The 19936-nt window shown below is 35.5% G+C and overlaps 6 protein-coding genes across 13 annotated transcripts in view; 4 read left to right on the top strand and 2 right to left on the bottom strand.

The window, feature by feature from the left end:
- Nucleotides 1-2: 2 nt before the first annotated feature.
- On the top strand, nt 3-4818 carry LOC18026583 (apoptosis inhibitor 5-like protein API5). Of its 2 annotated transcripts, XM_006410485.2 has the most exons (17): nt 3-78; nt 222-331; nt 541-702; nt 1010-1109; nt 1194-1259; nt 1568-1659; nt 2084-2158; nt 2255-2404; nt 2554-2619; nt 2714-2779; nt 2994-3104; nt 3292-3381; nt 3467-3573; nt 3854-3968; nt 4089-4154; nt 4245-4345; nt 4435-4818. In XM_006410485.2, exons 2-17 carry the CDS (start codon nt 242-244, stop codon nt 4637-4639), a joined length of 1662 nt encoding a protein of 553 aa, XP_006410548.1. In that variant the 5' UTR covers nt 3-78; nt 222-241; the 3' UTR covers nt 4640-4818. The 2 variants fall into 2 exon arrangements, with proteins under 2 accessions (XP_006410548.1, XP_024003705.1); XM_024147937.1 differs by having other exon boundaries at nt 4089-4345.
- Nucleotides 4819-6892: 2074 nt separating this feature from the next.
- LOC18026582 (sodium/calcium exchanger NCL) lies at nt 6893-9342 on the top strand. Its single transcript, XM_006410484.1, has 7 exons — nt 6893-7322; nt 7467-7648; nt 7742-7799; nt 7882-8063; nt 8158-8297; nt 8399-8996; nt 9094-9342. Exons 1-7 carry the CDS (start codon nt 6893-6895, stop codon nt 9340-9342), a joined length of 1839 nt encoding a protein of 612 aa, XP_006410547.1.
- A 388-nt stretch (nt 9343-9730) lies between these two features.
- LOC18026581 (protein SPEAR2) lies at nt 9731-11486 on the bottom strand. The gene is made up of 5 exons (XM_006410483.2): nt 10765-11486; nt 10550-10666; nt 10373-10452; nt 10138-10282; nt 9731-10033 (listed from the first exon to the last, which is right to left on the bottom strand). The coding sequence occupies exons 1-5, from the start codon at nt 11203-11205 to the stop codon at nt 9857-9859; spliced, it is 960 nt and encodes a 319-aa protein (XP_006410546.1). The 5' UTR covers nt 11206-11486; the 3' UTR covers nt 9731-9856.
- A 2857-nt stretch (nt 11487-14343) lies between these two features.
- Nucleotides 14344-14872, bottom strand: LOC18026580 (E3 ubiquitin-protein ligase ATL15). The gene has a single exon (XM_006410482.2). It carries the CDS (start codon nt 14822-14824, stop codon nt 14357-14359), a length of 468 nt encoding a protein of 155 aa, XP_006410545.1. The 5' UTR covers nt 14825-14872; the 3' UTR covers nt 14344-14356.
- Nucleotides 14873-17188: 2316 nt separating this feature from the next.
- Nucleotides 17189-19649, top strand: LOC18026579 (protein IQ-DOMAIN 1). The gene is made up of 6 exons (XM_006410481.2): nt 17189-17392; nt 18065-18201; nt 18313-18435; nt 18577-18804; nt 18958-19071; nt 19149-19649. Exons 2-6 carry the CDS (start codon nt 18127-18129, stop codon nt 19428-19430), a joined length of 822 nt encoding a protein of 273 aa, XP_006410544.1. The 5' UTR covers nt 17189-17392; nt 18065-18126; the 3' UTR covers nt 19431-19649.
- Nucleotides 19650-19826: 177 nt separating this feature from the next.
- Nucleotides 19827-19936, top strand: part of LOC18026578 (nudix hydrolase 22, chloroplastic) — a 6347-nt gene continuing 6237 nt past the window's right edge. For all 7 annotated transcript variants that reach the window (XM_024160973.1, XM_024160972.1, XM_024160971.1 and 4 more), the window contains exon 1: nt 19827-19936. This exon is cut by the window's right edge and continues 260 nt beyond it. In XM_024160973.1, the coding sequence (XP_024016741.1) occupies nt 19893-19936 (44 nt within the window). In that variant the 5' untranslated portion in view covers nt 19827-19892.

Here is a 19936-nt window from a genome sequence, read left to right as displayed (position 1 = left end):
TAACAAAGAAAGTCGTCACTCTTCGGGAACAACACATCCCGAAACTCTCATCTTTCTACACTCTTCCAAAACCACCATGTACTACGCTCTTTTCTTCTTCATTTTTCTCCCGCCTTTTCCCTATTATGTCTACAGAGACTTGATTACATGTGTATAGCTTCTGATTTCCTCATTTCATACTGTGTATATACTCATCTGCTTCGGTTTTTTCTCGCTCTCAGCTTCCTCCTCATCATCCGCAATGTCAGAGAACCAGTCAGAAGAAGTCCAGCAAATCGAGAAGCTCTACGAGTTCAGTGAGCGCCTCAATGCGTCCAAGGACAAGTCTCAGGTTCGCCTCAATTTTTCAACTAGGGTTTTTCCCTTTTCTTCTTTTTTTTTCTCCCTGGGATTTGAAAATCGAGCATTCCCTGTTTCTTCTCCAGGTTATGAAAATCGTTTCTGTGTTTGTTTATAGCCCAAATTCGTCCTCTTTGTTATCTGGGTCTTAGTTTGCTATATGCCAATTTTCCGAAATTTGATAAATTTACCTGTTTGCAGAATGTTGAGGATTATGAGGGGATTATCAAGATGTCCAAGACGAGTATGAAGGCAAAGCAGCTTGCGTCGCAGCTAATCCCTCGCTACTTCAAGTTCTTCCCTAGTCTCTCCACTGAAGCTTTCGATGCGCATATGGACTGTATCGATGATGGAGATCTTGGGGTCTGTACCCTTGTCTTCTTACATATGCCATCTATCCCCAAACCTATAGATGAACTCATAATCTCATATTAGTTTACTGTGCTCAAAGTTAGCATCTTGATGGATTTACACTAGGAATGTAGTTCTAGTTGACGTATATTGTCGTTATTTTAACTTGTTTTTAGTAGATACGTATTTGAGATGAAGCAGGGCTTAGAGTTTCTGATTTTACAGAGAATAGATTTTTATTCATGCACAAATGTCAGTTTTGTGTTTTGTGGAACTATCCTTAGGTCTGAGGTAAGCATGTGTTTGTGTTTATGTGTAGGTACGGGTTCAAGCCATCCGTGGGCTCCCACTATTCTGCAAGGATACACCAGATATTATATCTAAGATTGTTGATGTTCTTGTGCAACTTCTGAATACTGGTAGCTCTTGAGATTTTGGTTACTACACCTATTGATACCTATTTGCGTCTTTCTCATCTCACATAAAGGTATCATGATCTGTAGAGGAACCTGTGGAGCGTGATGCTGTGCATAAGGCTCTGATGTCATTGTTACGGCAGGATCCAAAAGGTAGTCTTATGTCTTTACAGTTGTTCTGTATCAAAAAGCTGATATTGATTTTTCTTGAAACGTATAAAGCTAGCATAAGAAAATTGGTAAATGTGATTTCTCAATCGCATGGGAGATAATTGGTTACTCTCTAGTGTACTCGGTTGACTAGGCATAGGTTCAAGACTTAGAATGAATAAATTAGTTGCTATGGGTGAGTTGTTGTGTGGTAAATCATCTTAGATTTACAATATCACTATTGACTCATGATATCTGTGTACCCTAGTATTTTCATATCTTTCTCTAATTATTACCCTCTTTGGCTACAGCATCGTCGACTGCGTTGTTTACCCATGCGGGGGTTACTCCAACTACTGATGATCAAATTCGCGAAAAGGTCTTGAATTTCATCAGAGATAAGGTCAGAGTTGCTTCTACATCTTGCTATTTTCAAGGATCTCGGAACGGCGTTGCGTGACTTATACTATTGGTATTTATATCCATGGGGGCTTTCCTTGTATATATATACCAGTAGATTGGTTTTGCATTGTGTCGTACTATATCTTGCTTCAGTTTCTAAGAGGGGGTACTAAATGCTCTGATAGGGGACTGGTGCTGATAGTGCATATTTAGTCACGTTTCCTCTTATTTTACATTGTTTATGATCGAGAGAGATGAAAAAATATGATAGTGCTATAGATATATATTACCAAATATAATATAATAGAACCTGAAAGTGTTCAGGCAGATTTGATGGGCATGGGCGTGATAGTATCAGAAATGACAATCCTTGGAGAGGTTAAAAATACCGTAGCCTATATTCATTCTGTTAATTCTATATATAGGTGTTTCCTATTAAAGGAGAACTCTTAAAGCCTCAAGAGGAAATGGAAAGACATATAACAGATTTAATTAAACAGGTAAGACCATAATCTTTTGTGTGCAGTTCTTTTTATTGCTTCCATCTGCCCTCTTCTTCTTTGCCATTTATTCTGACTTAATTTGGATTTTTCCAGAGCCTAGAAGATGTAACTGGAGGAGAATTTAAAATGTTTATGGATTTTCTGACAAGTTTGAGTATATTTGGAGGGAAAGCTCCTCCAGAAAGAATGCAAGAACTTGTAGAAATTATCGAAGGACAGGCGGATTTGAATGCACAATTTGATGTACGTTTATTGTATTGCACCGTACAATTTTATTCAAGTTTGTTGTGTTGCAATATCATGAAGATGAACTGAAATTTCTTGATTGCATAGAATGATAGTCCTTGTGCTGTGGTATTACTGACTAGTGACTGCAAATATTGTTTTCACAGGTTTCGGATACAGACCATATTGACAGGTTTATATCATGCCTGCAATTGGCTCTTCCCTTTTTTGCGGTATGGACTCGGAATTGGTGCTGTTAGTAGCTTGATAGAGTCTACACTATGAATTTTGCTGTGTATTTTGCTAATTTTGTCCTCTTTTGATCAGAGAGGTGCTCCAAGCAGCAGGTTTCTCAACTATTTAAATAAACACATAGTACCTGTTTTTGACAAGGTATCCTAGAATTTCTTTTCCTAATTATTCAATATGTGTTTCGGTGTATTTGTATCACTCCATGATCCCTATGTGCTTTGTTAGGCATTTGTTATCTCTCTTAGACAAGATTAAGAATAGTATATGACACTCGGGGTATGAAGTAAATTGTACTTAAGGAGCTTTCTTGGCCAACATAATATGTGACAAATCCTTTTTTTATGTGTGTGACTAGCTTCCAGAAGAGAGGAAGCTTGATTTGCTCAAAGCTCTTGCTGATATTTCTCCATACACAACCGCTCAGGAGGCCAGGCAGATGCTTCCTTCAATAGTTCAACTTTTAAAGGTACCACTTGAAGTGCCAATTTTCATCTGCCTACAGATTTCAGTGTGTCATGATTCCTTGATAAATCGTTTGTGGACATGTTGCTTATATTTATGATGTCTTTGTTGTATATTCTACTACAGTCTCGCAAATGAATGTAAAAGCATTACATGCAGCTTATAAAGATTGATACACTTTTTGTTCGTAGAAATACATGCCTGCTAGGAAGACTGGAGAGGAAATGAACTTCACATACGTGGAGTGTTTGTTGTACGCGTTTCATCACCTAGCACACAAGGTTGCCAACAATTTTATTTGTGGTTAATACTGTCCTCTTTCCTTCTTCCTTATTTTGCTTAACTGGATAAGTTGAACGTATATAGGTTCCGAATGCAACAAACAGCTTGTGTGGGTATAAGATTGTGACTGGTCAGCCATCAGACAGGCTGGGGGAGGACTTTTCGGAGTTGAACAAGGAGTTCACTGAGAGGTATTGTTAGTTCTGACATCCAAATTAGTGCGACTTGAAACTTAAAGATACTGTCGTTGAAAAGTTGATGTACTTGATGGTTTGTGGAATCTTTATTTTTTTGGGAGAAAATTGTTGTGCTAATTATACCAGGTAAGTGGTAACTAAAATCATCTACGCATGATGTCAGACTTTCTGTTTAGAGAAAAGAAAATTGGTAATCTAGATTAAGAAGAGGTACGAAGACTTGTTTGTATTTTTTGTTGATATTATAAAGTTTTTGTTTTTGTGATTTGTGCAGATTGACCACTGTTGAAGATCTAACCAAGGCAACAATGAAGAAGTTAACTCAGGGAATGTCTGAGCACAACAAAGCCATGTCGGCTGCTAAGACAGATGAAGAGAAGGCAAGCGTTGTGAGTACATTAACCTGTAACACCCTTCTTTTTTCCCAGTGCTATTTGCTTTTACGGCTCATACAATGAGTACATTGTATCTTCGTGATGTATTTTTTAAATATATATTTTTATTTGCAGAAAACAAAGAAGCAGAATACTACAACTGGACTTAGGACCTGTAATAACATATTGGCTATGACGAAGGTGAACATCTCAACATCTTGTCTCTTCGTTTGTTTTCTATTGTTCAGAAGAGGCAAATTAAGCTTGGGGACAAATTGTTATATGAAACAGCCATTGCATGCAAAAGTGCCTTCATTTATTGGAGATACTAATATCAACCTTTCTTGGAAAGAAGCCACAAAGCCCTTAGCCTCAGCAACAACAACAATCGGGTTTGTGGCAAACTTGACTCAATCCACAATCTTTCTGCTGTCTTATATCTGTTTGTAATTTGTGTTGCCTTTGCTATGATATCATACAGAGGAAAACGGCCTGCTAGTAGCAACAACGGAAGTGGTAACAATGTTGCAGCAAAGAAGGGACGTGTCTCGGGTGCTATGCATAGCCAGCTTGTGAACAAGGCTTTCGAGGGAATTTCAGCATACGGCGGAGGTAGAGGTGGAAACCGAAGTTGGGGAAGACGCGGAGGTGGTCGCGGAAGAGGACAAGGCAGAGGTCACTGGTAATAATAAGCTTCCATGAGAGGATTCAATGACTATGTTCCTGCATTTGTCAGTAGGAGTTTTGATTTGGTAATTGCTAGAGGTTTGGGATTTATCATATCAGAACAAAATCGTATGTGTCTTTCTTTATGGAGAATACTATTCAAGTATTAATGACCTTAGTTATATAATCTTGAGTTCCATCCAAGATTACAATTCCATGGCACGTTGGTTTACTCTCTTTGTAGCTTTTATCTTTAGTCTCTTTCATGCAAGATTACTTCCAAGTATCTTTCTTCGACTTTTTTGTTTGAATGGTAAAATGATGGCCGCAACTAATGCTTTACAATCAACTAATGCTTTATAAAAGATTAGAAACTTGATAATAGGTTTAAACGCTTATCAAAAGTCATTAAAAACAATTTGAAATTTCACTCGAAAGATTCAATAGCCTAATGACCGTCCCCTGCAAACAATTTTTAATATTGTTATTATATATGCAAGTTGATCCGGCAGCCGTATCTTAGTATCCTTAATAAATTCATTTTTTTTAATGTGATCTAATAACAACTTGGACTCTACGCTTAACATAAATCCAATATATTAGAAGTTGAATGAAGTGCACAATAGTATTTAAATTTAGGCATGACGGGGTCAAATTAGTTCAGCTCCGGATTCCAAGGTTTCGATGAATAAGTCACATCGTAATTACCAACAGAAATGATAAAATAGGTAGAGGACAGAGAGTTAAACCAGCTAATCCTCGTGTATTGTTGGAGGTGAAAACCGCACCCCGGTTTTCTTCGGTACAAACCGAGATCGGCATAATATAAGCCCGGTTTATGAAAGAATGTACCGAGAAAAATGGGCCGAGTGAAATATCGGGCCGAACACAGCCCATTAGGCCGAGGTCAGTGAGAAGCCTCTCGAAGGAATGAAGGGTTTCCTTGAGCTCGGTCGAAATAGGAAGGTTTCCTAACAGAAAAAGGAAACCTTAGAGAAAAAAAGAAAGGAACCGAGAGAAAAGGAAAGTACTCTTGGTCCCATATCGTCTAAGGCGTGCTTGAAAACCGACTTAGAGGATATATATAAATGGAGACGAATCGACACCAGAGAGGAGGAGATATTCAAAAGAGGACTTAGAGACTGAGAACTCGTTCTGCTAAATTCTTAGTTTCGTTAAGTCTTAGTTCGTTATTACTTACCTGAATAACCGAACTCAGTTGTATTTATCTGATTTGATTTAATAAAAACCGAGCTTCCGATTTAAAAGTACTGTTATGTCCCTTGTCGATATTCACATATCAACATGTATGTACACTGTTCATGATCCACGTAAATCTTGTCCGTATTTACAATAACTCACCAGCCAGACTTGGCGAGTGGTAAGATAAGATACTTAAAAAGGATACTCGATAATGTCAGAAATTGCACAATTTATTGTTAAAACAGTAAATCAAATATCTTGATGAGGATAATTTTGATGATCTCATACCAAAAAAAAAAATATGTTGATGAAAGTCTTGTGATAAGAAAAGATGTCATAAGACCAGAAGAAATAAATACTAATACCTTCTCAATAAAAATAATAAAGAATTATGAAGACAACTCCTTGGATGCTTTTTTGTTGAAGCGAGTAGAGGAATCTTGAAGATTCAAACTCAAGAACAAAATAAAGAAAAAGACTCAAACTCACGTGCTCTTGGCCATTGGTGCATGGGAAAGATGAACCACGTGCATGAAGAAATGTGAGCTTGCAACTAAACACTATTTAATGTTTTATTTAACCAATCAATATTCAATATATGTTCTTTAAGAGGTTTTTTACTTTTTTTCTATTATAATTGATATTTTTTCTATTATAACTTAATAATAAAATAATGAAATGTCGATTTTTTTTTGGTTTTTACCAAAATGAAATGTCGAAATTTCACAAATATTGTATATGTATTTATTACCTTTATTCTATAGAAACAATAATTTATCAAGTCGCCGCGATATGAAATATTAAAATCGTGTTTGGCTGTTTGCCGATCTCAAGTATATATATAAGCAACAAAACTTTAGTAAGAGTAGCTGCCATTTATTTGATCTCGTTGTTCACTTCTCTTTTCTTCTCTTTTCTTCTCTTTTCTTCTCTTCAACCTCAGTCGCTTAATAAAACCCAAAGTAGAAAACTTCATTTGGTCAAAGAAAAACAAAAAAGAGTAGAAAACTTCCACTAACTCTTTTAGTCATCTTTCGTTTTCATAAAAAATGAGAATGTTTGCAGCTCCTATGCAAACATTCTCATTTAAGAGGAGACCCATCAATCCACATTGCCCATTTACTCTGCTCTTCTTCTTTCTCTCTGTATCTTTGATCATCTCTGGTGTGAGCTCTCGTTTCCTGAGTCCTATCCCTCGGAATACGTCGATCTTGATCTCTGATGGCATCCATGGTGCCTCAGATTACGAGTTTCTCACTCTCGATCCTCCAAAGAACGTCTCCAAGGCAGCTTGCCTTCATGTCTACGGGTTTCTTCCATGCGCAGACAATATTGGAGGTTATGTCTTCCAAGTTTTCTCCTTTGGGTGTCTCTTGATCATCGGTGACTATTTCTTGTCTGAAGGAAGATCAAAACTCTTTGTAATCTTCGAGGTCGGTTTCTATGGCGGTATTGTCTTCCCTCTTCTTACAATGTTCCCAAGATTTGCCCTTATGCTGTGTAAGGCTCCTCTCTTTCTTTGGTTTCCACTAAGAAACCATCTTAAAACTTTTATAGTATTAATTATATATTGATTACTTTATTTATTACCAATTCGTTTTAAGTCAGAAACCTCTAAACATACTTTTTGATTTTGAATCTTAGCGCCCGGACTATCAGCGACCCACGATGGTGCTCTCTTGATTGTGAGTAACAATATTGGAGTTACTGTAGGACACACAGTTTTTGCTCTGACAATGCAATGGGGAGCTTGTGTTGTCTTTGGCTTGACTGGTCCTAATTCAGACCAGTCAATCCGAAGAGGAGCTGTCCAAAGAACAACCTCTGTAAGATCAGATTCTTTTGTTCCAATCTGTTACTGTAAGATTAATAACCAAATTTTATATCAATGAATATAATCTGTAAATTTATATGTATAGGATACGAAGAGTCCAAGAAGGGGATTTTACAGGATGAAGATACTTAAAAGTGTTGTTGGTATGTTTAAGAATACTGCAGATTCCTTCTCTTGTCTTTTGTGTGAAGTTTGTTCTGAATATCGTGGTTTATCTCTCTGCAGAAGCAAGCGTAGATGCAGATCCTAAGAACAAGAAAGCTGCAGGAATTATGCTCCTGACTCTAGCTCCGTTTCTCATGGTTACATTGCCTGATTTATTTGATGTACAATCTTGGAGTGACACAATTATGTTGATCACACTCATAGTCTCCTGTTCATCAACCTTAATCTACTTTGTATACTCGGTATGAGCTCTCTTAAAGTAAAGTTATATTCTTAATTAAAACTGTTTTGCTTTGTTGCTTTACCGATGAATCTTGTTTTTGTGGAAACTCGCAGTATTTTGATACGGCAGACCAAAAGAAGAGCTTAGATCACGCCAAGTTTGAGCTCATGTCGGAAGTTCATAAGCATTTGCAGAGCTTTTCGCCTCGAAGCCTTATAAGAGATGGACAACTGAGCAAAGAGAGCTTGAAAAGGTTCTATTCTGTTCTGTTCTGTTCTTGTCAAGAAACAATATCATTTTGCTCTGTTTTTTTTTTATCTTACATTGCAAGTTTATTGCTTTTTTTTTTTGTAGTTTGTTCGATAGAATCGATAGGAACAAAGATGGGAAGATTCAAATCTCGGAGCTTAAAGACTTAACCGTAGAGTTTGGAGTTTTTGGAAGAATGAAATGTGACATCAATGAGTTTGCAAACACTTTACTTGCAGATTTCGACAAAGACAAAGATGGCGAATTAGACGAGAACGAATTCGAAGAAGGGGTTATGAAATTACTGAATCAATACAAATTCGATAGCCAAGAAACTCCAAGACACAACAACACATACATATACAGAACAGCATCCGATTCCGTGCATGTCAAGAATCAGTCGCAGGGGGAGGAAGCTGGAGTTTTAAAGCTGGAAATGCCAAAGCAAACTCTTGTTGCTAAACTACTCTCCATGAGAACGTTAAGAGCTGTGATTAAAGTCGTTGGTGGGATGCTTATCGTCCTGTTTCTTGCTAAACCATTTATGATAAACATTGGACTCTTATCGGTTTCTGCTGGAGTTCCTTCTTTCTACTCCGTATTCGCAGTGATCCCTTTGGTTAGAAACTTAAAGAACACTCTATCTGCACATTTCTGTCGAAAGAAAGACAAAGCAAGAATCGCATCCGAGAAATTCTCAGAGGTTAGTTAGTTTTGGCTTTGCCACGCTTCTTTTTGCTATATTACATTGATGAGAAGCTTAAATGTTGAGAGCTTTTTTTAATTTTTGGTTTCTGCAGATCTACAGGGATGTTACAATGAACAATCTCATGGGAATGTCGATCATTTTGGCGATTGTATACACGAGAGGACTGAAATGGGATTACTCAACAGAAGCTCTTCTTGTTGTGGTTGTTGGTCTTGCAATAGGCTTACCTGCTTATTTGAGATCGACTTATCCTTTCTGGATCTGTGTAATGGCCTTTGCTATGTATATCTTTTCTCTAGTCCTTATTTATCTCCATTTTCATCTTCGAGGCCAAAGCTAAAGCTTTCATCTTTTTAGCTTTTTGATCAGACTGAGAGTTTATCAATTTTAAAGTCCTTTTTTTCTATTTTCATGTTGTACATCAGAGCTTAATAAAGGCCAATGTTGTTTTCATTAAACTCTGTCTGTTTCATATGTTGATGCTAGTCTTCATGCAAATGAACTATGATTAAGTTTACATTCCTTCACATCAGTAGCAGAGGTTTTCACCTATAAACCAAGATTTTAAGAAGCCATAGGTTTAATCTACTCTGTTTCTCTAGTGTAAATCAGTAGTGTTTTTTCTTGTTCTGTTTCATTATCACTCCCCATACTACTGTTAGCAACACTGAACTCAAATTTTATGCCAAGACTTTTCAGTTCTACAAACAAACTTTCTTCTAGTCACTCTTGATTCTTCTTCAGCAGATCGATAAAGCACAAACTAAACTGAGTTGCGGGAAAGTAAAATTAATATATATCCAAAGTTACCTAAGACAGAGATAATCTAGTGATCTTTTTCTTGCTAAAATTTTCTATAACTTAAGGCTGAGATCGATTCCATGATCACCTGCTGATTCATATCGATCACAGGCTCCTTGTTGTCGGTCACCATTGCTCCGATCATCAGATGGTATGAAGCTATAGAAAGGCTTCTTACTTCTCCATTGCATTTTCTCATCAAAGTCTTTTTGTTGTTGTTGTTGTTCATACTAAAACCAAGATGACATTATGAAACAGAGTAAGCATTAATTAACTTCATCGAATTATGGCATATATAGCAAAAGACTTGATAATAGGAAGATATCTGATTTACCTGTACGCTAAGCGGGATAAACCTAGGGTAATCACGTCGAATGGAGGTAGGTGAATCAATGGCGATGGGGTTGCAAATTGTTGTACCGAAATCTTGAACCGGACTTTTCAATCTCATATCCAGCGACCGGTTTTGTTTAGAATCCCTTAACAGTTTCAAAGTAACACATCAAGATTAGGTTTTGGTACATCAAGAAAATGAGTGAAGCCAAAAGAAAAGAAAAAAAGAGGGAAACCTTGAGATTGTTATGGCTGGTCCAACGCTAGCTTTCGTGGTGTATGTGAGAAAAGGCCATGGCCTCTTGGTACTGACCATCTATGGAAAATTTTGAAGAAGAAAAAAAAAACAAACTTTAGAAAACGTATACGAGTTTGTGTCTAACCTAGTGGAAATAATCAAAAACAAAGCCTACCCTTTTTTCTTCCTCGAGAAACTTATAGACATTATCGACGCAAGATCTTTGGTTTGAAGGGGGCTCTATGAACTGGTAAAATCCTCCTGCTCCTGGAGATGGATTTGGGAGATGCATCTGCAGAATCATGAAATCAAAAGATTTTTGTGTGTCATTACATAATTACTTTTAAAAAAAAAAAGATTAATCATTTACTCTTTTTCTCTCTGTTTTACCGTCTGATGATGCTGCTTCCTCTGAAAAACCGGCGCCGGAGGAATGAGATCCTTAGGGAAAGATCCGTTGGCGAAATAAGAAGACATCGGCGAAGCAAAGTTTGGAGGCATCATCACCAAATCACAGCCGCCGTTAACACTCGCCGTCCCCGGTGGCCGGAAAACAGGGTTAGTGGTGTAAAAGGAACTTGCCGGCGGAGGAGGAGCAAAGAGAGTGTGATCAATGATTGGTATTGACAGAGAAGAAGAAGAAGAAGAATGTGGAATTGGAAGAGAAGAAGATTTGTTCTCTTCTTGTAGACGGATCTTCTCTAGTTCAGCGACACCTGGTCCTCTTCGTCGGACTTTATCTTTCTTCTGTTTTTTCGGACAAGAACCAAAGTAGCAATCATCTTGTAACTCTCCTCCTCCATAGCTTCCACTGCTTGTGTTACTACACATTTTCCCTCCGGCTTGTTTGAGATTTCCTCTGTCTTTTTTTTCAGGAGAAAGAGATAAAATTTGGGTTCAAATGGGAGAGAGATTGAAGGGAAAGTAAATCTGAGATGAAATCGGCTCTTCTTGCGTAAGTGAGAAAAATCGTGAGAATTTAAAGAAAATTCAAAGGTTCCATGTTTTTAGCTCTCTTAACAGATCTCTCTCTTCTTTCGAATGAACCACCTGGAGATAGAGAATCTACATCGGTTTCCGTGATTTTCTCTCGGAAAAAAATATTGTGATTCTCTTCCACCTACAAAATTTTATAATATTGTTTAGTTTATAATCATTTTTTATGTTCCGCTTTCATGGAAAAGTGCAAAATTTACTTGATAACCCTTATAGTTAATAAAATTTCACAAATTGAAATCTTTATTTCTCAATTCAATAGGCCTTTAGGCTTATATATTTTGTTTTGTTAATTTATATTAAGAGTAAGGACTGGTATCAAAATTTTATAAGTAGAAAAAGATTTTTCTAATTCAAGAAGCTGGCGAGAATCAGAGAACGTTAATGATTAATCGGAAAATTTGGGGAATATTCATTATTATGGAAATTAAAACTTATATGGTCCCCATAAACAAAAGCAGCACAAAACTAAAAACCCCACTTGTCCTATACTCTTTATTTCTGTTAAGAGTGTGTTAGAGTGCTTATAAGTTATATAACCATTAATAAGTTTATTTATTGGGGAATTTTTTTTCCGAACAACCTATATGCATTATGCAACACGTTTTCTCATAAAAAGTTTTTCTTTTGTTATAATTTTTTTCTTTGTATGGTTTTAAATGCTAGTTTTTTCTATTTTGTAAATGAGATACTCATTATGGCATATGGTCCCATACAAAATCACCGGTCAGAAAAAAATAGGGACTATTAATTTTATGTGTAATTTTCACATTTTCAGTTGTATCTAATTAGGTTAACATCACAATATAATGACGCATCATGCATATCCTTTGCATCATCTGTATCAAATTATTTATAATTGACCTCCTACTTGTAAATGGCCAAGACCCTACGATTCAACCTAAATCACGTGCTCGATATTTACAGAATCTATAACTTAATTATAGTATATTGTATTGACATTGATTTTTTGATTCGATTCGACTATAATATTATATACGGGACAAAAAAAAATATTATATACGGGACATTACATGCACTGTTCTCCCTATGTTTTGATAGACAGCTTACGAACGCTGTGCTACATAAAAGATTTGAGTTTGATAATCCTGAAATCTAAATCAATTGAGTAGCAAATCATCTGTAATTTAGGTGTTGTCTCGCACGTTGGAAGATCAAGAATGGTAATTGGGAGGGAAATGATCACATAAAAATGTATGATTTTGTTGCGATGGCTAGATCTGCAGCATCAGCAGATCCATATTTATGAATTCGCCCCATAATATGTCAAACATTATTACAACCTTATGATGAATCTAAAATCATTTGGCGTTTATAAAAAAAAAATTAAATTCTTCGGTTTTTTATGATCTAAACAGCTGGGATAAAATAATTAAATTCAAACATATTCTTGCATGCTTACATCAGTGTGTTTAAGAAAGCACTAGGCGCTAGGCGGACGATGATACAACGTCTAGTGCTTAAAACACTTAGTCGGAATCTAGGCAATTTTAAGCGTTTTAGACGTTTACAAATAAATAAATTTATTATATATTTTATAGAGAGCAATATATAAAATTACATAGTTTGTTTATAAATAATAAAGTTTACATATTATATATCTTAAATATATATTCAAAATTTAAATTATACATAAAAAACAAACAAAAATTTATAAATATTATATATAAAATACTTAAAAAATAACTGTCACTGAACGCCTAATGCTTAGGCGGGCGGTTTGTCAATGCCTAACGCCTAGACGGTGTCTAGACGGCTATCTAAACCAACTTTTAGAACACTGGTTTACATACAAAATTACTATTTTCTAATGTATATATTGGAACATAGATTGTCGGTCTTTGATGGTTATATATACATAATAGATAATACATTAAACATCTCCTATAAACATTTAAAGCGTCTTGTTGTTAGGAAACAAAACCCTTAAAAAAACTTCTTTTGTAAATTCTTTTAATCTTGTAACAAAGTTTGATGTATTCAGTAAAAAAAAAAAAAATCTGAACTGATGTCTGATTTGATGCAAAACCAAAGCCAAAATTCCTTTTAAAATGTACATAGCATTTTCATATTCATCTAATTTTCTGAAAGATTATTGAGTTCCACTCAATCACTCATTCTCATCGACATATACAAATTCCAAATGACACTTGTTCACCTTTCTCTCTTTTCTATACAAAAACCTACAGTACAAGACAAGCCCACATGCCTGATACATGTGTGAGAGTTGATATGCTTCCAGTTTCCTATTGTTGCTTCAAGTTTGGATCTCAAAGCTCCAAACCGTATAGAACGGAGGACTTCATTAATTAATTCTTCTACTACTTGAGTCCTTCTGATTTACAAGGAGTATATGCTTTTGTATTGACTTTAAAGAGATAAACTTCCCAAGAGAGTAGTCACTTAGGATAAACAATAATGTTTAGTTGCATAGATTTTTGAAAGATTTGACTATATGCAATACTATAAGTATAAGGTGAACATCATTGTACTTTTCCAGGTAGAGTATATAGATGATATTGATGGATTATGGATAAAGTATATAAATTAAAGACCAAACGGACACTGTTTAATAATAACAAGCTTGATCGATAATCAAAACTCAAAAGTGACCATATATAAGTTTGAGAAGAGAACTGGTGTGTTTTAAAATTAACACTGTTCATCCTTCTCAAAGTTGACATAATAAATGAAAATACTATGTAAAGAAACATTCTTTTTGGCTTTTGGTATAATAACCATAAAACCCACAAAGAAAAAAAAAACTAACGTGGTCTAGTCTTCCATCTGAGATAGCAGTATTATTATATATACCGAACGTAACAATTAGCCGTAATTAACTTCTCGATCTAAAATTAAATTAACTTCTCAAGGAGTATGACCAAAAGCTGCGCATGTTAAGTTATATCATTTGTACATTTCAGATCAACCAGAAAAAAAAAACATATAAATTGACATAAATCAGCTATACTATACTTTTTAAGACGTCATCGCCAGTGCTAGCCTTCGGCTTCGGCTCAGCAATTCCACGACACACAGGACAAGTTGTGTGCGATTCAAGCCACCTACGTATACATTCTTCATCAAACATGTGCATACAATTTGGTAAAACCTTAATCACAACATTCTTGGGGATTAACCCTAAGCAAACCGGACACTCTATCTCCTGATCGTTGCTCTCGGGATCGTTGTTATCCGTTTTGTAAGAAAAGGTCGGAAAAGCGGCAATCACGGAAGCGCTAAGCCCTTGGCACGGTGGCTCTCTTCTGTGGTGGTGGTGGTCGTCATCGGCCTCCGGTGATACATCAACAAGCCTACGGCGTTTGAGCAAACAGATTACGAGAAGGATGAATATAACGGAGATTGTTAAAAGAGACGTTACGGCGGCGAACCAAAGGATGATTGAGTTTAACGAAGGGTCGTTGAAACTCATCTCTTTGGTCTATAAAATACACAAAAAATGGTTCTCAAAAGTTGATAATGCTACAAGAACAATAGCATATATATACCCTTTATATATATATATATAGATCAGTGAGAGTTGACATTCTCTTTGAATATATTTGGATTAAGAGTTGAAATTAAATAGATCACCACTAATGAACTTGATAACATTATCTTATTATCAGTTGAATTAAAGAATATGGTTGATTTGAATTGGTACACCGCAAATGGGATTAGTTCATTACTTTTATTTGCTGCTTGTGAGAATCTGTGATTTTTTTGTATATAGAATAAATGATAAAACTCAGAAGTTGTAGATAAAAAAAAAAGCTAAATGGATAAGGATACGTACGAGAAGTCATGTTCATTGGATTTGGATTAACTATTTATATGTCTGAAAAGACATAAGGATTAAAGAAAATCAATAATAGCTGCAGGGGTCGCAATGTTATACGAGTGTATACAGAGAATATAAATTTCTTACAACCTGTGAGTGACTCTTGGATTTTCATCTTTAAAAAAATGTAATAAAAAATGTAAAATGTAAGGGTGAAATGCATTTGATATCTATGTAAAGAGCTGTGAATTTTTTTTATGTTAAAGCCTTAAAGGATTTGCTAAAGTAACCTAGAAAATATTAGATATCATCGAAGTTTGGAGGTTTATGATTTAGTGTTTAACAAGTTAGGGTTCAAGTTTTAAACAATACATAAACCAAACCAATAAATTTTGTAAATAAAACAACACTTTACCTTAAATAAAAATGAAGTCAAAAGATGTTTCTCTTTTTGTTTACTTTAGAAAATCATAACCAATTTCAAAAAATTGAAAAAAATCATCAACGATCCCAAAAAAAAAATCTTCAACTCTGTCCAAACGGGCTGGTATGGGCCGAGTATAAAAACCTGTATCAACAACCATATGACCAGTTGACCACAATGACCTAATTCTCAATCTACCTTTCCCATTCACTGTCTGATTATTTTATTTAGAATTCGAACAACATTCATTAGAATTAGGTACAAACCACACAGATCATGTAGTGGCTGTGAGCTGCAGAGTATCCACATAAATTTTATCTTGATTATTGGGACATTTCCATAATTTTCTTTTTAAAAGACTCATTTAATTAATTTTGTTTCCTGTCTGTTGTAGATGTATCAAAAATAAGTGTATATATGGTAGTTGCAAATTTGCAATCAATTGATTTTGGAAACTTCGGACCCCTCTCAGCCCAAGTCAAATGAGTCTGCTAAGTATTGCTTTTTCGTTAATCATTTTGCTGGTAATCAGATCAACAACTTCGACAAAATACCAAATAGTATAATATATACTAATTTTAGCCTTTTAGTTCGATGGTTGGAAAGAACATTTGTATCCGGACAAACGAGTCGTATCACCTTCGGTTCGGAGCTTCTTGTATCGATTCTATATAAAACTCCTAAGAGGTTCACCAGAAAAGGGTTTATCAGAATATTATAATATCGTTTTTTTGATTTTAGGTTTTTTTTTTAATTCGAAAATTATAATTTTTAACCAATCAGAATGCTTCATTTTGGGATGATACCGTTTTTTCAGGTTCGTCTGTCTCTTTAATATTAAGATCTTTTGCCTCAAAAGCTGTGCCATGAATCTCTTGATCCCCATATGTACATCTAAGTATCCAAATATGTCACAAAACTAAATTGAAAAGTATAATGAAAATAGCAAAATTAATTACAGTCTATTATTCACGTATAAAAAAAAAACAGTTGAAATTGAAAAAATACAAAGTACAAATTATGTGATTTAGTAATTACTAGTATATTATGCAATGTAAACTTACTCAGACGTTTAAGCCGTCATAGTTGATTGTTAAAATGATACAGCATTAGATCATTTAATGGAAAAAGACACCTTAAACGAAAGTGGTTAAGTGTTCAAAGTCTCCACGTTTATATCCGGTAATTAATATTTCACTGGTTTTCAACTTCTAAATTTAGACGAGTATACACGAGTCACGAAAATCCGAATTTAGTGTTATGAACGTATGACATCTTACACCAAATATATATACTCAATGGTAACTCTTCGTGGCAATACGGGTTTTGGCAATGTTCAAAAAAAGAAAAATATGGTTTTGGCTTTTGGTAACTTTAAATAGACGGTAAGACAACGTGATAAAAAGAGTCCAACCTGACAAATCTTAAATATATTTTTGTATATTTTTCTATAACTTTAAAAGAAAATGTTTGGTGTGACAGTGATTAATTATTTAATATTTTGATTTAACAACAATCACTGATTCCGCCTATTACAATTCTCATATAAAAATGTGATTCCAGCCTAATAATATTTCCACGAGTCACGACGCCGTAATGATTTCCCTTTTATAGTCTCTTTACTTCTTGCTTACTACAGGCACCGAGAAAAAAAAAACCCTTTAATCATTCAGTCACCAATTCTCCGTTCTGTTTGTTTTTTTTTTACTCTCTCTTTTTCAGTTTTCGTCTTCGTTCGTCTTCTTCAAGGTCACCGCCAAAACCATTTTTCAGCTTCTTCACGAGCTTCTTTTTAGGTCTGCCGCTGTAACTTCGGCTTGAACTCAGATTTTTTTTTTTTGTATTTATATTTAGTTCCTTCCTTAGTTGAAAAACTGGAATGTTCGTTGGTGGTTTCAGTGGTTGTAGATTGGATCTGGAGAATGTAGTCAATTTTATGTTTTTGGTTTGGGACTTCTGACTTTTCCGATTAATCTGTGGGTTTATCATTTTCTTCAGTTTAATGTTAATTCTTGCACGATTTTTTTTTGTTTTGACATCTTTTGCTCATTTTTAGTGTTGGGTTATAGTAAATTTTCAACCTTTTTCGAAATTTTTTTTCCTCTCATAGCTTTGGTTTGTTCCACTTATAAGGATACGTGGTTGTTCTTTACTTGATTAGTTGATTTTGGTTGTATGAGTAGTGAGTACAAGAACATTATACAATAGTTGGAGTAAAATTGAATTTTGTTTTATGACGATTAGAGAGGTATATGTTAGGTCCAATTTTAGTAACTGAACTGGTGTTTACTAAACGAGATTTGGTTCGCTTGGTCAAAAGAATAGTTGATGCATCTTGTCCGTGCCATGATTATATGATGTTAATGTTCTTTATATTGTACTAGTAACTAAAAAAATGCAGCTAATAGTCTTTGATAAAACCTTCACAATTAGCTACTTTTAACCAGAATATTCTGCTCCAATCTCAGGGTTAAAGGAGCATCTGCATACATACAAGCTTGTTTTGGTGAGACTATTGACAAACTCTGAGATGGGTTCTGGGAATTTTTTTAAGGCAATAGTTGGGTCAAAGAGAGGGAAACAAAAGAGTGGCAAGAGCGAGAAGGTATGTTTCACGTTGGTGTGAGACTGATCATCAATGCATTTCTGCAGAAACAAATGAAGGCAGCTGAATTATGGTTTATATTAGTGTTCACTTGGCTCTTCTTTTTGACAGGGATTTTCTACTGCTACAAAATCAAAAGCTTCCAAGAAGAAAAGTACTCATTCTTCATCACTAGTCACTCGTAGCGAGGACTGGGCTGCAACTCGAATTCAGGCTGCTTTCAAAGCCTATAAGGTGCAGTGAGTTGCGATCTCCAAACATATTTGCATGATTTTACATTTACACTGGAAACTTTAGGGATCTCTCGTGTTGTGGCTTGCCTTGTTTTGTTTTATAGTTATCAAAGTACTTGGTTTTGTTAACTTTTTCTCACAGGCTAGAAAAATCTTAAGGCGTCTACAAGGAATTGCAAGAGCAAGGTTGTTAACTGAAAAACATTCAGTGAAGAAGCAAGCGGTGGTAACGTTAAGGTATCTTCACTCATGGAGTAACATACAGTCGCAGATAAAGGCTCGCCGAGTTTGCATGGTCACGGAAAGTCGACTGTTGCATAAACGATTAGAGAATCAACAGAAGCTTGAGGCAAAGCTTCACGATATTGAGGTAAGACTCTTTCATTGTCCCTTATACAACAGAATGAGGAATTCCAGTTGTATCTTGCTTCAAAAAAATTTCCCCTCAAAACTCTATTGAGCTGTTTGCTCAGTCTAAGTTTGATCATCCGTAGAAGAAAAGTTAAAAGTGATACAATTGCAGGTCGAATGGAATGGTGGGTCAGAGACAAAAGAGGAAATATTGGAGAGGATACATCAAAGGGAAGAAGCGACGATCAAGCGGGAAAGAGCCTTGGCATATGCTTTCTCTCATCAGGTATATAAAAACCTTTCCTTTACTTGTTTTGCCACTACTCATGATGTGAAGAAATAATAATCCTCTGTCATGAACAGTGGAAAGCCGATGGTAAGACTCAGTGGCTAGGGGGTTATGAGCTGGGCAACACTAATTGGGGTTGGAGCTGGAAAGAGCGTTGGATTGCTGCTAGGCCTTGGGAAGTAAGATATTCAGTGACTCCTAAGAAACCAAAGAGCTCAAAGACAGTTTGTTGCAAGGGTGAGACTAAATCAAATTCACCGGGAAAGAGAGTAGTGTCATCATTATCAGCCAAAGCTCCGTTCCCTGGAGCTAGAAACGCAGTGAAGCCACGGAGATTGTCATTTCCCGGCGCCTGAAGTGTGAAGTTAAAAACTTGGTCTGCGTATACAAAGAGTATACACGTACATGATCCCTATAAAAAAGAATGTCATTTGTAAGATTTGAAAGGTTTTATTTATTTGGTCAAGTGGTCTGTTGTGATGTAAATACATGCATTTGTTATGTAGGCGATGATGGTGATTCTTCTTGGTTTGTTTAATACATACATGCATTTGTTCGTCTCTCACAGTAAATCCCAACCAAGTGGCAAAAAGAATGAAATCCCAAGCTTACACCAATTACAAATTTACTAGGGTTTACTATATACATACATATTGATCGGTTAGTGGATCAAATAATTTTATTTTCGAATAATTTTGTTTCTCTGAAGTGTAATGTAAAAAGCTTCACTTTGTGACAAAAAAAAAAAGCTTCACTTTAATGTCATTGCTCTCTCTGCCTCTCAACATTGGCTTCGTGAGTAAATTCTCTGTAATTTCATGAAATCGGCAGCATCAGCCGCTCCGCCGAGGGCGAAAAGCTT

The sequence above is a fragment of the Eutrema salsugineum genome, unplaced genomic scaffold, assembly GCF_000478725.1.
Source record: "Eutrema salsugineum unplaced genomic scaffold, Eutsalg1_0 scaffold_10, whole genome shotgun sequence".
Lineage (NCBI taxonomy): Eukaryota > Viridiplantae > Streptophyta > Magnoliopsida > Brassicales > Brassicaceae > Eutrema > Eutrema salsugineum.
This window is presented reverse-complemented; position numbering and strand designations above follow the sequence as displayed.